Source organism: Manis pentadactyla, chromosome 11, assembly GCF_030020395.1.
Source record: "Manis pentadactyla isolate mManPen7 chromosome 11, mManPen7.hap1, whole genome shotgun sequence".
Taxonomy (NCBI): Eukaryota; Metazoa; Chordata; class Mammalia; order Pholidota; family Manidae; genus Manis; species Manis pentadactyla.
In genome coordinates this window covers 3,391,037-3,407,571 of record NC_080029.1, presented here as the reverse complement: position 1 = coordinate 3,407,571, position 16,535 = coordinate 3,391,037, and the positions used below count along the sequence as shown (strand labels likewise).

Genomic DNA, 16,535 nt, shown 5'->3' with positions numbered 1-16,535 from the left:
TACAGAAAAATATACAAGAACTCAGGGACGAATTCAGGACTGAGTTTCAAGCATTACATAATATAATATCTGAAATGAAACATACAATGGAGGGATTTAAAAGCAGATTAGATGGAGTAGAGGAGATGGTAAATGGAATAGAAATCAGAGAAGAGGAATACAAAGAAGCTGAGGCACAGAGAGAAAAAGGATCTCTATGAATGAGAGAATAGAGAACTGTGTGACCAATCCAAACAGAACAATATTAGCATTATAGGTGCACCAGAAGAAGAAGAGACAAAAAGGGATAGAAAGTGCTGAAAACTTACCCAATCTGGGGAACGAGATAGTCCCTCAGGCCATGGAGGTGCACAGATCTCCCAGCACAAGGGACCCAAGGAAGACAACACCAAGACACATAGTAATTAAAATGGCAAAAATCAAGGATAAGGAGAGACTATTAAAAGCAGCCAGAGAGACAAAAAAAAGATCACATACAAAGAAAAACCCAACAGGCTATCATCAGACGTCTGAACAGAAATCTTACAGGCCAGAAGGGAGTAGCATGATATATTTAATGCAATAAAGCAGAAAACCCTTGAACCAAGAATACTCTACCCAGTAAGATTATCATTTACATTTGAAGGAAGGATTAAACACTTTCCAGATAAGCAAAAGGTGAGAGAACTTACCTCCCACAAACCATCTCTACAGTGTATTTTGGAGGGACTCCTATAGATGGAAGTATTCCAAAGGTTAAATAGCTGTCACCAGGGGAAACAAACCACAACAAAGTAGAACAATTAATGACTAAGCAGATGCAAAATCAAGGGATAGACAAAGAGTACAGAATATGATACCTAATACATAAAGAATGGAGGCGGAAGAAAAAGGAGGGAAAAAATAACCTTTAGATTGTGTTTGTAATAGCATACTAAGCGAGTTAAATTAGATTGACAGATATTAAGGTAGTTACCCTTGAACCTTTGGTAACCACGAATCGAAAGGCTGCAATGGCAATAAGTACATACCCATCAATAATCACCATAAATGTAAGTGGATTGAATGCACCAATCAAAAGACACAGAGTCACTGAATGCATAAAAAAACCAAGACCCGTCTATATGCTGCTACAAGTGACTCACTTCAAACCCAAAAACATACACAGTCTAAAAGTAAAGGGATGGAAAAAGGTATTCCATGCAACTAACAGGGAGAAAAAGCACGAATTGCAGTACTTGTATCAAACAAAATAGACCTCAAAACAAACAAAATAACGAGACAAAGAAAAACATTACATGATAAAGGGGTCAGTCCAACAAGAGGATATAACCATTATAAATATCTATGCACCCACCATAGGAGCACCTACATGTGTGAAACAAATACTAACAGAATTAAAGGGGGAAATAGAATGCAATGCGTTCATTCTAGGAGACTCAACACTCTAGTCACTCCAAAGGACAGAACATCCAGACAGAAAATAAGTAAGGAGACAGAGGCACTGAACAAGACATTAGAACAGATGGACCTAACAGACATCTACAGAACTCTACACCCAAAAGCAGCAGAATACACATTCTTCTCAAGTGCACATGGAACATTTTCCAGAATAGATCATATACTAGGCCACAAGAAGCACCTCAGTCGATTCAAGAAGATTGAAACTCTACCAACCAGCTTCTCAGGCCAAAAAGGTAGGAAACTAGAAATAAATTATGCAGAGAAAATAAAAAACCCCACAAACATATGGAGGTTTTACCAACATGCTCCTAACTAATCAATGGATCAATTACCAAATAAAAACAGATCAAGCAATATATGGAGACAAAAAACAACTATAATTCAACACTGCAAAATATGTGGGATGCAGAGAAGGCTGTGATAAGCGGAAAGTGTACTGCAATACAGGCCTACCTCAGGAAAGAATAATAATCTTATATGAGCAGTCTAAATTCACAATTAACAAAACTAGAAAAAGAACAAATGAGGCCCAAAGGCAGTAGAAAGAGGGACATAATGAAGATTAGAACAGAAATAATAAAATTGAGAAGAATAAAACAATAGAAAGAATCAATGAAAGCAGGAGATGGTTCTTTGAGAAAATAAACAAAATAGATAAACCCCTAACCAGACTTATCAAGAAAAAAAGAGAGTCTACACACATAAACAGAATAAAAAATGAGAAAGGAAAAGTCACTACAGACACCACAGAAATACAAAGAATTATTAGAAATACTCTGAAAAATTATATGCTAATGAACTGGATAACCTAGAAGAAATGAACAACTTTCTAGAAAAATACAACCTCCCTAGGCTGACCCAGGAAGAAACAGAGACTCTGAACAGACCAATTACCAGCAACAAAACTGAATTGGTAATCAAAAAACTACCTAAGAACAAAACGCCTGGTCCAGATGGCTTCACTGCTGAATTTCATCAAACATTTAGTGAAGCCCTAATACCCACTCTCCTTAAAGTTTTCCAAAAAGTACAAGAGGAGGGAATACCTCCAAACTCATTCTGTGAGGCCCACATGACTCTAATAACAAAACCAGGCAAAGACCCCACCAAAAAATAAAATTACTGACCAGTATCCATGATGAACATAGATGCAAAAATACTCAACAAAATAGTAGCAAACCGAATTTAAAAATACATCAAAAAGATCATCCATCACGGTCAAGTAGGATTTATTCCAGGGATGCAAGGATGGTACAATATTAGAAAATCCATCAGCATTATCCACCACATCAACAAAAAGGACAAAAACCACATGATCATCTATCTACATAGATGCTGAAAAAGCATTTGACAAAATTCAACATCCATACATAATAAAATCTCTAAACAAAATGGGTATAGAGGGCACATAACTCAACATAATAAATGCCATAAATGACAAACTCACAGCGAACATAATACTTAACAGCGAGAAGCTGAAAGCGTTTCACCTAAGATCAGGAACAAGACGAGGATGCCCACTCTCCCCACTTTTATTCAACATAGTTCTGGAGGTCCTAGCCACAGGAAGCAGACAACACAAAGAAATAAAAGGCATCCAGATTGGTAAAGAATCTAAACTGTCACTGTTTGCAGATAACAAGACATTGTACATAAAATACCCTAAAGAATCCACTCCAAAACTACTAGATCTAATATCTGAATTCAGCAAAGTTGCAGGATACAAAATCAGTACACAGAAATCTGTTGCATTCCTACACACTAATGATGAACTAGCAGGAGAAATCAGGAAAACAATTCCATTCACAATTGCATCAAAAAGAATAAAATACCTAGGAATAAACCTAATGAAGGAAGTGAAAGACCCATACTCTGAAAAGTACAAGACACTCATGAGAGAAATTAAAGAAGACACCAATAAATGGAAATACATCCTATGTCATGGATACAATTATATTGTCAAAATGGCCTGCCTAAAGCAATCTACAGATTCAATGCAATCCCTATCAAAATACCAACAGCATTGTTCAATGAACTAGAGCAAATAGTTCTAAAATTCATATGGAACCACAAAAGACCCTGAATAGCCAGAGCAATCTGGAGAAGGAATAATAAAGTGGGGGGACTATGCCCCCCAACTTCAAGCTCTACTACAGAGCCACAGTAATCAAGACAATTTGGTACTGGCACAAAAACAGAACCATAGGCCAACAGAACAGACTAGAGAGCCCAGATATAAACCCAAGTATATATGGTCAATTAATAAGGAGCTATGGACATACAATGGGAAAATGACAGCCTCTTCAACAACTGTTGTTGGCAAAACTGGACAGCTACATGTAAGAGAATGAAGGTGGATTATTGTCTAACCCCCTTTACGAAAGTAAACTAGAAATGGATTAAAGACCTGAATGTAAGTCATGAAAACAAAACTCTTAGAAGAAAACATAGGCAAAAATCTCTTGAATATAAACATGAGCAACTTTTTCCTGAATACATCTCCTCAGGCAAGGGAAACAAAAGCAAAAATGAACACGTGGGACTATATCAAGTTACAAAGCATCCAGCCCCCGATATACAGCCCAGCTGTCAGTGCAGACAACTATAGGGGAGGGCTCCTGGCTGATCACAAGCCACACGGCCCACAACTCTGCACATTGACTGCTCTTCCTCTCACCGTTGTCCATCCATACTGTCTCAGTATTAGGATGGAAAGCTATGGCCCTCCATTTTGGAGGCTGCCCATGGCTGGAGCCATCTGTGTACCATGCATCTTCGGGAATAGGGGCTCTTCCCTCCCAATAGGGACTCTCTGCTACTAATGGTTCAAAAGCAAGTTCTTCCTGCTTTTCACTAGTATATGTCACCAGCCCCAGTAAGTGTTGGAGTTCGTCACTCACGGGGCTACTAGAAAGGGCACTACGCTGCTGTAGGTAAGCACCCCACTTGGCCAGTGTGGGCGTTTGTGCCACACCACTCCTTGGCTTTTGGGTCCAGTCTTGTAACCATCCCAAGATGGGATAGGTGGTTATTATCTTTATCAGGGCCATTCCAGTGATGGGTTCTGTAGCCAGCAAGGTGTGATAAATGGCACCCAGTTTTTCTATCAAAGTATATTGAACCTCTGCCCCTTTCCAGAGTTGTGACCAGAATCCAACAGGTTGGCGAGTTCATTCAAGCTGCTGCCAGAGACCCCAGCCATAACCTTCTTCACCGACATGAACATCCAGCTCACAGGGCCTTGATGGGTCTATCACACTCAAGGCCTGCCCGGCCCTGACTGCCCATTTTGCTGTAGTAAAGGCAGATACACATGCCTCTTCCCGTTCCACCGAACACCTGTTCATACCAACCGGTATAAGGGCTTCAGAATTTGTGCCAAGTGCAGGATAAACACTCTCCAGTAGCCTAGAAGACCCCAAAACACCTGTAACACTGCTACAGTTGGAGGGGTAGGAAAGGCCTGGACTTTTATCTGTAACTGCTTCTGGTATAACTTTGGTCTTACCTGACCAGACAACCCCCAAGAATTTGACAGGCAAAACAGGTCCCTGAACCTTGGTACTGTTGAAAGCCCATCCTTTCTCCTGTAGCTGCTGCAGCAGTCTAGTTGCTGCACCTTCTACATCTGAAAGAGAGTCGGACGTGAGCATGACATCATCAATATAATGGTACAGCCACACCATCGGCGGTTTCTCCTGTGTAGCCAAGTCCTGGGCTACAAGTCCATGACAGATGGTGGGGCTGTGGCGGTATCCCTGTGGAAGGACAGTGAAAGTCCATTGCCGTCCTTCCCACGTGAAGGCAAACTGTTCCTGACTTTCCTGCTCAATGTCAATGGAAAAGAAGGCATTAGCAAGATCTACCACATAATGGTATGTTCTGAAAGAGAGTCGGACGTGAGCATGACATCATCAATATAATGGTACAGCCACACCGTCGGCGGTTTCTCCTGTGTAGCCAAGTCCTGGGCTACAAGTCCATGACAGATGGTGGGGCTGTGGCGGTATCCCTGTGGAAGGACAGTGAAAGTCCATTGCCGTCCTTCCCACGTGAAGGCAAACTGTTCCTGACTTTCCTGCTCAATGTCAATGGAAAAGAAGGCATTAGCAAGATCTACCACATAATGGTATGTTCCTAGTTTATGGCTGAGGGTATCCATCAGGTCTGCAATAGAGGGGACAGCCACATGCACAGGGGGTATGACTTTATTCAATTCTCTGTAATCCACAGTCATATGCCAGAAGCCATCCAGCCTTTTTACTGGCACACTGGAGAATTGAAAGGACTATGAATGGACTTTTTGATACCCACCTTTTCCTGTTCCTGTAGGGTTTCTCCAATTTCTTTATTCCCTCCAGGCAGTTTGTATTGTTTGGTATTAGTCACCCACTGCGGCACAGGCAAAGCTATGGGCGGGTGCCTAGCATGTCCCCTCAGAACTGCCATCCCCACACATACTCTCAGTCTGAACTCATCTGCAGTGGTCTGCAACCATAGACCCTGCAGAGAATCAATCCCCAAAATATACTCAGGGATGGGAGATATAAACACAGTATACTCTTTTGGGGGTAGGCGCCCTATTCCCAAAGGGATGTGGGCTTGTTTCACTCTGATAGCCTTACCCCTGTATCCATCTATGAGAGTGGGGGTACTGGGGAACCGCTCAGGGTTACCATGAATCAGTGAACATTCAGTCCCTGTGTCCACCAGAGCCAGGACATGTTGTATGTTCACTGGGGACTGATGGATAGCGATTTCAACATGTGGCCTCTGGTCCCCCCCTGGTCCCTCAGGGCAGGTACCTCGGCCTTCCCCTCAGTCAAACTGTGTTCCCTAATCACCTTCCTGTGTGCGCTCAAGTGAGGTTGGCTCGCTTTCCAGCAGGAAGTCTTGTAAACACACAGGCCAGACTTGTGGCTCTGTCTCTGACCTCTGCCTCTTTGGTCTTAATGGCTGGAACTGCTGCTCTGGTTTCAGCTGTTGCCATAGCTCCAGTAAGATCCTATTTGACTTCCCGTCTAATTTCCTTCCATCTGCTCCTGCCTGTATTAAATCAACCCACATCTGGGTCCTCATAACCTTCACAGGGCCCTGTAAATTCTTCTTATGAGTAGCAGACCTTATTTCTTTCCGTGTTCTGATTGCTTCAGCCTCTCCTAAGTCTGCTACTGTATGTGTCACCTCGCTTATGGGATGCCCTAAGTAAGGGGCAAGAATGGCCACTAGAGACCCAAAGAGGGATGTGGGAGCCATTTGAAACACAATTATTTCTCATCCCTGTAGTGAAAGGCTGTCCATCTGGGCCATGATTCTCTGGACTATAGATGGCATTTCTAATGCCTAGCTCCCATAACACCTGTTGGAGCTCAGCATATGTCTGCCATCTAGCAGGAGAGAATGGTAGATCACCCTGACAGGGCCACACAGCATGAAGTGCAGCCATAAGCCAGTTGAGGACGGAGTGATTTCCTGGGGTCTGATGTGCAATTTGTAATCGCTGCCTCAAGGTGGGTTGCACTGTCAGGGAAGCCAGCGTTCCCATCTCTGATCCTGACAGAACAATTCCATCCACCCCTAAGTCCCACAGATGCAGGATCCAAGCTGATATTGACTCCGAGGGCTTCTGCCTAAGCCAGGAGCCCAAATCCACCAGCTCAGCCTGAGTATAGGGGCGGACCATAGTGCTCCACGACCTGGGGAGGGGGGTTGTGTCTGAGGGGGAATGCTCAGCTGCTGGGTCTTTATTTTCTTTACAACCACGGGGTGCACTTTCAATACAGGAGGGGTCAGTACCTCCGGCACCACCCCTTCATCCTTCCCCAGCTCCTCCATTTCCGGGGCTGATGGCACCTTTCTCTCCCCTCCCCCGAGTGCCTTCTCTGCTACAACCTTTCCCTTTTCTACCGTGCCTCCCAGCAATGCCAGCTCAGTCTTCAGCAGCTCTCTTACCTTCACCTCAGTGCTTCGCAGCTGACGTGCTTGAGACACCTCCACCTGTGCTTCCCTCAGGAGTTCGTCTTTTTCCTTGATGGCCTTTTCCTCCTTCAGGGCACCTGGCAGCGCTGCCGTCTCGGTCTGTAAGGAATCTTTTACCTCTTCAATGGCACCTCGCTGCTGGTGTTCTCATGCTGCCTCCTCTCACATCAATGCCATTTCCTTCTTCAGGGAATCCACAGAAGTTTGCAGCTTGCATTCTCGTGCTGCCATTTCTTGGTCTTTTTCAGGAGCATGTCCTTCTCTTCTGTAGACTTTTTTAATACTGTGAGAAGCAGCCAACCCTCAGTCCCTGCTGCCTCACGGGCACTCTGTCTCTCAAAAGGCCTACTTACTATACCAAGGGCTATCCGTACTGCCTCAGGTGTCACCTCCCCTTGCCTCTTGTCCTGGGGTGGGGCCCAGTTTTCTAGGAGGCAAGCCACCTCAGACCACATACCCATTGGGGGACGATCTACTGTCTCCCCATTCACAGGGGCAGCCCGCTGAACCACCCCTCCCATAAGGGCAGCCTGTCTTTTTCCTTGGTCAACAATGAACCCTGCCAACTTCGCCAATTGTCTCGCCAATGGGTTTCAGCCCTGGTCAAGTTCACTATGGGTTCAGTGTGACCAAAGAAATGACAGCAAAACATTCTTGGGGTGAAAGGGTTTATTACCCAGGTTGGTCTTCTGCGGTAGGTCGAGCACTAGCATTTCTGCCTCCGACCAGAGCCGATCTCTCTATATATTGCAATATTAGCTTATTGCCTAGGTGTGGAAGTGGTAGCCTAGCAACAGACCAGTTACATCAAGTGGTTTAAGTTCAGTGAGGATCCTGGCCATAGGAACCCCAACCCCCACAGATGACCTCTCAGAGAATGTCATCCAACTCCTCGAACCCATGGCTTGAAAGCGTCAATCAGGAAATTCCAGCTAGTAAATCTATCAATAACTAGCCCTTAGCTGGAGTTCTCTGTGCTCCAGCTGGTTTTATTTTTGTGTGTGGTAGAAAGCATTTCCCATGGGCATAGGAATGCTTAGATAGCTGGTAACCTGGAGGTCAATGTTTATATAACTGACTCTGTTAATGCCTATGACAAATCACAGGTCCCCTTTTGGTCCACCATATTCAGCCTCCATCGCTGTCTTAAGTGAGAACTTCCAGGGAGCATGCATGACTCCTGGTTTGCCTCAGAGGGGAGAGGTTTTCTCCCTTGGGTCAGACTAAGCACCAAGAACACATAACTAGAAATCTCTTAACATTAGGAGAGCTCGTCAATTCCATAGCCAAAGCCATAGCACCCCCAAACTATCAGTTGACTCACTGGCTAATGTCGTGTTGGACAACCATATAGTCCTTGATTATCTATTTGCAGATCAAGGAGGCATTTGTATGATAGCAACCACCACCTGTTACATAGGGATAACTACCTCTGGAGAAACAGATATTTAATTACACAAAATAAGGGAGTAACTGCACTGATTACAACAAATTTCACTCAATGACCCCTGGGCTTTTGATCTATTTAGATGGTTACCTTCAGGTTTGAGCTCTTGTTTTAGAATCATCATACAAACTGGGTTTGTCATATTACTTTTAATTCTGCTTTGTATAATTATTTTTAATAATAAATATTTAAACTTTGTACCTGGTGCCTGTCATACTCTCTGCAGAAGCAATGTACCAAATAGGGTGATGCTAGTTCAGCACTTTGAGATGATCTGCAATGCTTGAGACCTTATGTGGATAAAATGAAAGTTCCTGTGGCCGAGTCTCACCTGAACTTGGTTGGCTAGCTCACTATACACCTATGGGCAATATGTTGCTACCTGACTCTATATAAAGAGCTCCATCCAGTGCTCTAGGCAACACGGTGGCAGAGCTGCAAAGCTGCAGGAGAGCAGAGATGAGACTGGAGTGGTGGCAGTGCTTGGGGACGGCTGAACAGGCAGAGAGGCCCAGAGGCAGAGACTGGCTTGCTGCCTGCAGACTCACTCTGAGTCAATGGGATTTTAGTGATTAACCTGCCACCGTGGAAATAAAGTTGGGTATAACCTTTTCATCCCAAGAACATTTACTGTCATTTCTTTGGTCACACTGAATCCATAGTGAACTTGCCTGGGGCTGAGACCAATTGGCAAGGCACCTTACTAAGGTATAGACTTTCCATGGTAAGTACCTGAGATTTCTCCCTCTAGCCCTCCCTTATTACTCAATTATAACCTCGATGGTTTCCAAGCATTATGCACTTTCCCTCTGATGTGGAACACAACCAGGGAAAGTCCTTCCACTAAATGCAGAAAACCTGACTCTTGATCAGCAGTGCTTTCAAGGAAAGATCTTGATCAAAAGAGAGAAATGTGAAAATAAAGGAAACCCCATTTCCAATGGAGTTGGGAAGCCCTGAACGGCGAGCACTATGCTCGTACCACCAGGTGCAGCCTGCATAACCAGCCAGGAGAGAGGCATTATTTTGATAAGGGAGGACATTTTTCACGTAAGAATTTCATCTACTTTTAAGAAGAGGAAGCAAGAAAGCCCCAATTATAGCCACAACCTCAAACTCTTCTTCTCCAATGAATCTCCCCAATTTCCTTCTAAAACCTAATAAAAACTGACTTTCCCTTTGCCTTTTTGGACCTGCTTATGTTTTACCATAGCCTGCTTGTCCTGAATGGCAATTCATCTACTATTTTGAAATCAGCTCATTCTTAACTTAAAGTTGCTATTTTCTGTTTAAATTTAATACATTTATGATTTTGTTGGAGGGCAAATTTCCTTATAGCTTCCAAGAGTAAAACTATTGACATTCTACATCACCTGGACAAAAAATGTGGAAACTCAGGTTTGGATGAATGTGAAAGCTGCTGGAACAAGAGAAAACAGAATTGTTCTTGTATTTTAATTTAAGACTCACCAGAGATGGTTGACCTATTCTAGCTTAATAGCTCCACAGAGTTTTACCTTGAGCACTTTGACCACTTTCAAAGGTTGGAATTATGTTGTGACTTACTGCTAAAACTCTCCAGTGCCTCCACTCCTTAGTATTCCCACTGTGATACCTGAAGTTTGTTCAGAGCATCTGGCTTCCAAGTGCTGGTCATTTCAAGATACTCAGAAGGCTGGACCCCAGAGATTCACAGATGATCTCCAAGCCCATAATGCAGGAGAAAATCTGAATTCCTCCAGGACTTGGCTACACCTCAGCCTCAACACTTACCTCAACCTTGAACATCCCCCACACCTCCTATATTCAGATAAAGTGAATTACTGGCAGCTCTTGAAAAGCTGAATGGCCTGCAGTCTGCAATTCTCTCTTCTAGAGAACTCCTTCCTTCAAGAAAATGGCACCTGTAATTCTAAGACTCATCGAGATCCCAGCTCCTGAGGAAAGAAATCCCCAGACCATGAAAAACCAACTCAGCCTGTATGGGCCCTCCCAGCCCTGTCTCCTTGTCTACTTAGAATCCTTCAACGGCTTCTCATGGCCCACAGCATAAAAAGTCCAGATTCTGTGAGAGGCCCCGTGAGGAATGCAGAACACACAAGAGAGGTATCGTTTGGAGTCTAGTGTCTGACAACCATACAGACTAGGTTTGAATCCCAGCTCTGCCGTTACCAGCTGTGCAGTCTTGGTAAAGTTAACCTCTCAGAGCCTCAATGTTCTCATCTCTAGATTAAAAACACCTATTTCATAGAGTTTGTACCTGCACACATACCCCCCTTTTGATGAAGCCCCTCAGACTTCCCAATAACAAGAGAAGCCCGAGTACCTCAATTATGACTCATAGGGTGAGAATTAGACTAATTAGAGATCAAAGAAACTGGGAGTTAGAGAACCAAGGTGGAGCCAGAAAACTGAGATCTAAGACTCCTGGAAGAGTCCCATCACCTCACCACTGACCAGCGAGAAGGGTGGGCACAACCTGAGCACACACCCTGCAACCCTGTCCCCTAAGTTTGCCCTTAAAAAACCCTGCTTGTAACCCTATAGGGAGTTGGGCACCTTGAGCATTAGCTCCCTGTTCTCCTTGCTTGGCACCCTGCAATAAGTGCCCACCTTTCACTTCAGCCCAACATCAGTTTGGCTTTGCAGTGTGATGGTGGGGGGAGTGGACCCAGGCTGGTTTGGTTTGGTAACAAGCTGATGTGAAGATTAGATGATACAAGTAAAGCTGTGTGGGCCTGGAACAGAGAAGGTATTCAGCATAGTATCTGCTATCACAAAGGCCTCTCCAACAGCAGCAGGCAATCAACTCAGTTATGACACTATTACCTGGAGGAGATAGCATCAGATCCCACAGGTGACCTCCACCGCCCACTTCAAATGCCAACCCTGCCTCCAGGTTGTCACCTGTGCTTCCAACAGAATGGCTACAGAGTGGAGGTTTCCATGACTCTCACCCTGCGTTCGATTAATTTGGTAGAGCAGCTCACAAAACTTAGAAAAACAGTGTACTAATTAGATTACCAGTTTATTACAAAGGATTTAACTCAGAAACCAGCCAGATGGAAAAGATGCACAGGGCAACATATGTGGGAAGGTGCATGGAGCTTCTCTGCTCTCGGGACACCACTCTCCCTGAATCTTCACATGTTCACCAACATGGAGGTCTCTGAACCCCTTCCTTGTGCTCTGGATTTTTATGGAGGCTTCATAACATAGGCATGGTTGATTACATCATTGGCCATGGGCTGTTGATTCAACCTCCAGCCCCTCTTCCCCAGCTGAACTGGGCTGGGACTGAAAGTTCCCATCCTCTGATTAGTTGGTTGGTTCCCCCGGCAACCAGTCCCCACCCACAGAATACCTAGGGTCTCCCTAAAGTCACTTGTTAACAGAACAAAAGACACCTTGATCATTCTTGTCACTTAGGCAATACCAAAGGTTTTAGAAGCTCTGTGCTAGGAATGGGGATAAAGACCAAATGTTCGTTTCTTATTATAAACCACAATACCACAGGCTCTGTCCATTTCTTCTTCAGCGACCCCCACTTGCTTTCTATGCCTCAGTGCTGGCTCTGTACAAGTTATGACTTTGACCTGCGATATTTTTCCAATTAGTGTGTCCTCACTCCTCTGGTTAACTGCTAGTATTCTTTAGAGCTCTGCTTTAAATATCACTGGTTTTTCATCCATTCTTTATACAATTAACCAATATTAGTTGAGTGCCTACATTATGGCAGGCACTGGGAAGTGACTGAACTAGACAGACCAGGACCAAAGAGGAGGAAGATGATTGACAGATGATCATGATCAGTTTGAATCATAAGGCCACCCAGAAAATAAAGTGGGGTTGTGTGTTAGAGTTGTGAAACACAAGTTGACCACCCTATTAGGGAGCACCAAAAAGATTTCTAAGGCCTAAGTATTGAAAGTTTCATTAAACTCTGGGAGTCTCAAAATAGATCATCCTTGAAAACTTTAACTTTCTAATCCTATAATAGCATTTGTTAATTAAAACCAAGTTAAATGCTAAGCAAAGTATGTTATCACATCTGTTCTCCCTTTCGATCAGGATTCCTACTCAAGTGCATTTGATAAGATAAAATAAGCAAGACTGGTTGCCCTTTGGTGCCAAGATGTATATCAAACCCAACCTTTTTTTCAGTATCTTGTATTTTAGGTAAATGGAATGTATCCCTTTTGAAATTCTGTCTTTCTTGCTTCTCTCCCTGAGGATATAAAAACTTCTGTATGACTTGGACTCCTTGAAACATTTCTCCTATCCATGGGAGTTAATGTTTGTTTCTCAGCTTACCGATCCTCAGCCAGGCTCAAATAAAACTCCATCTTTATCTCAAGGTGACTTAAACGAATTTTTGTTGACAGAGTGAACTCCTGAGAAGGTGTCATTTAGGCTGAGACCTGAATGATAAGTCAACAGCATGGGGCCTAATGGGACAATGAGCTTGATGAGTCTGAAGAAAAGAAAAAGACCGGCGTGGCTAGAATGAAATGTAAAGGCAGAGTAGCACGTGAGGAGACAGTCAGGCTACCAGAAACTTATAGGCCAAAATAAGACCTTTAGATTTATTCCAAGTCAATGGAAAGTAAGCTTGGAATAGAGAAGTGACATAATCTGATTTAGGTTTTTAGAAAGTCACTTCCACAAAGAACTCTTCCTGGATCCCCAGGCTGGGTTAGGACTCACTGCACTAGAATCTGGAACACTCCATACTTTAGCTATCATGACACTGACCAGTGTAGTGTATTTGCTTGTTTAATGTCGATATTCCCTGCTAGACTGTAAATTCTCACAGAGTAGTGACTATGTCTTGTTGCCGCCCATAACCTTGGTACACAGCTGGTGCTGAATAAAATGTGTAAAAATGGATAGTTCTTGCCACATGAACTATAACGTTCTAAGGCTTTCTCTCCCCCACTGGGAGCTCCTTGAGGGTGAGGACTACATCCGATTCACCGGATCCACACCCAGCACATATTTAGGAACCAAAAGCAATTCTGACCTTAAGAAACTCACAGGCTAGTTAGTAAGAGCCCAGTATCAGGGTCACAGCCCAGCTCACAGCGAGGCAAAGCATAGCGGTCAGTTACTTATCCCGTCCCACCCGCAGCCTCGGCTCCCAATCTGTTGAGTTTACCTGGGATCGCTGTGAGGCTCACGAGCTGATCCACGTTAGGTACGAGAACAGCAGTGGGCACACAATGAGTGCTCGATATATGATACCTTTTATTACAAGCAGCCCCGTTACCGGTAATTCTGAAGGGGTTTCAGGGAAAGGTTTCGGGAGGGGCTGGGCATGCAAGGTTTGGCATCCAATTTATAACGACAATTACAATTTGAGTGTCAGGTTATGGTGACATCTCTTTGCATACAACGGGTAGTTTTCGCACGTGAAAAAACTGAAGTTCGGCAAAACTGACCGGCTCCCGGGCCTACTGCAGAGACTGCGCGGGGCCCGGACCCCCACTCAACCCGGCGGCTCCGAGCCCCCGGTCCAAGCCGCAGCCCGTAACACTCACAGCCTACCCATTTGCAGAACGCGGCCGCCTCACCCACCTTCCATGCGGTCCGCCGGGATCCCGGAAGGAGACCCGAAGTCCCGGTCACGTCGCCGGAAGCAGTGGACGTCTCTTCCGGCCCGCCCCTCTGGCTGCTGCCAGTGGCTCTGCCGCTCTAGCTCCCGGCTGAGCTGGCTGCGGCTCGGAGGTGCCGGCCCGGTTGCCCAGGGAACGGGCTCCCGGCAGGCCCTGCGGCCCGGAGTCCGTCCCCACCTCCTCCGGGCGCGCCGGGCCGAGAAGCCCGGAGGGGTTTGCCGCGGCAGGTGAGTCCCGCGAAGCCGCTTTCGGCCCCGCCGCCCGACCCTCGCCCCCTTCTCGGCCTCCCCGCCGCTGCTCACTCTCCTCCCCGGGCCACCCTTCCCTCGCCTCGGCGCCTCAGGGTGGCACTGCGCGTTTCGCCCCCTTTCCCGGCCGGGTCTCCGCCGCGCGCGGCCGCCGAGAGCGAACGCCAGGACACTTGAAGTGCCAGGCAGGCCGCCGGGCAGAAGCCGGCGTCCGCCGAGGGAGCGGTTTCGCGCACTTGCCCTCGGCCCCGCTGGTCCCCGCCCCCGCCCTCGGGCCATCCTCGCCCCTCTGCCGCGCTCCGCAGCCCCGCCTTCGGGCTGCCCGCTGGCCCCGTGGCTCCGAGCTCCTGAGTCTTACGATTGACGTTGCGTTCTTTCCCCCGACCAGCGCAGTCCCCGTCCCTTCAACCGCCCACCAGCGCTGGCACCAGGCTTTGGCACGTTCCCAGTAGATGCTCAGTAAGAGTTCGTTAAATAGAGAAGTGACGGCTCCTCTCAGCCCTATTTTAAGGCCTTGGAGACAGAATAGGTAGTACAGATTAAAGAGTGGGGTACCCTGGAGTCAGATCCGGGTTCAGGTCACAGCTCTCCCCCTTCCTTGCTGTGTGCTGGAGCAAGAGGTACCACCTCACAGTGCTTCAGTTTCACAGGCAGTAAAATGCAGATGGTAATAATTTCTACCTCTGTCTTGGAGGGAGGGTTAAACGGGTCAGTACATGTAACGTGCAAAGTACTGTGCCTGGCACGCGGTACATTTCGATAAAAGATACCCCCTCCTATCCCTGCCCACATGCTCCACTTCCATCTCTCTTCCCTGCTCTTTGTTCTAACTCACTTTCTCACCAAGATCCAGGAGTTTTATTCTGTTGCTTCTGTTCCATCCGTTGGCACAATGCAGCTTGATAAGCCTCTAGTCTCGCTTTTTTTTTAATAACCCGAGTTATATGTGGGTTCATTCATTCATGAATGTTTGCTAATTCGGCTGTCGGTGTCCTTTGTATGTCAGCCACCGTGTCAGGCTCTTGGGATGTTGTAATGGACCACAGACCCAGTCCCTGCCCTCAGGGAACCTTTCTCACCTGAGAACCGGTAGGTGCCAGGATAGGGGACACTATTCTTGAGTTCTCAGGACTGGCATAGAGAACGTTGGGGAAAATGGGCTGAGGATAGTCTTTTGCTGAAAGACTGACTGTTGAGTAGCTTTTCTTAGGTTTAAGTTATTTTGTTGCCACATTGTCTTTTTCAAGAGAAGATTGGCTCCTACATGGGATTTGTTTCTATTTTTCTCTTAGAGAAGTTACACTTCAAGTTTGAGGAAGGTGTCACTCATATTAGCTTCTGTGTCATTTGGTCAAAATGGCCACTGGAACGTGGGGAAAAAAAGGAAGGAAATGGGCATCAAGCAGAGGAGTTGACTGAACTTGAAAAGTGAAGAACTGACCGGGAAACCCATACATAATGGAAACAAGCTTTGGCATCAAGCATAGAGATACAGTGAAACACAAGGCACTTGGACGAATCAGGAGGAAGCCGTTGATGACTCTGAACTGCCGAGGTAGAAGTGGGCTGCTGTTCAGTGTGTGTTCGACTTAAAAGGAATGGATTATTTGGACCTGGACATCAGAGACCAATGAATTTTTGCCTAAGGATAGATGTAACTGAGACAGAGAGTAGTCTTATATTTTGGGCTATCGTACTTGAGGAAATCTGGCACAGTGTTTTAAGAGATTAATTCAACAAGTATATGTTGAGTGTTGATTGTACCACACTCTACTGATTTTTGAAGTACCACAAAATATGTAA

The 16,535-nt window shown here is 45.5% G+C and overlaps 2 protein-coding genes across 9 annotated transcripts in view; one reads left to right on the top strand and one right to left on the bottom strand.

Moving 5' to 3' along the window:
* Positions 1 to 15,026, bottom strand: part of CINP (cyclin dependent kinase 2 interacting protein) — a 28,527-nt gene extending 13,501 nt beyond the window's left edge. The window contains exons 1-2 of one of the 3 annotated variants that reach the window (XM_036882553.2): positions 14,448 to 15,026; positions 14,028 to 14,070 (exon numbers count right to left, since the gene is read on the bottom strand). In XM_036882553.2, coding sequence (XP_036738448.2) covers positions 14,028 to 14,070; positions 14,448 to 15,011 — 607 coding nt within the window. In that variant the 5' untranslated portion in view covers positions 15,012 to 15,026. The other 2 variants (XM_036882555.2, XM_057488131.1) reach the window with 2 other exon arrangements.
* TECPR2 (tectonin beta-propeller repeat containing 2) overlaps positions 14,570 to 16,535 on the top strand; it is a 103,358-nt gene continuing 101,392 nt past the window's right edge. For 2 of the 6 annotated variants that reach the window (XM_057488128.1, XM_057488130.1), the window contains exon 1: positions 14,614 to 14,711. The gene's annotated coding sequence lies outside the window, so the exon portion shown is untranslated. Of the gene's footprint in view, positions 14,712 to 15,171; positions 15,192 to 16,024; positions 16,473 to 16,535 lie in introns of those variants that run through there. The other 4 variants (XM_057488126.1, XM_057488125.1, XM_057488123.1 and 1 more) reach the window with 4 other exon arrangements.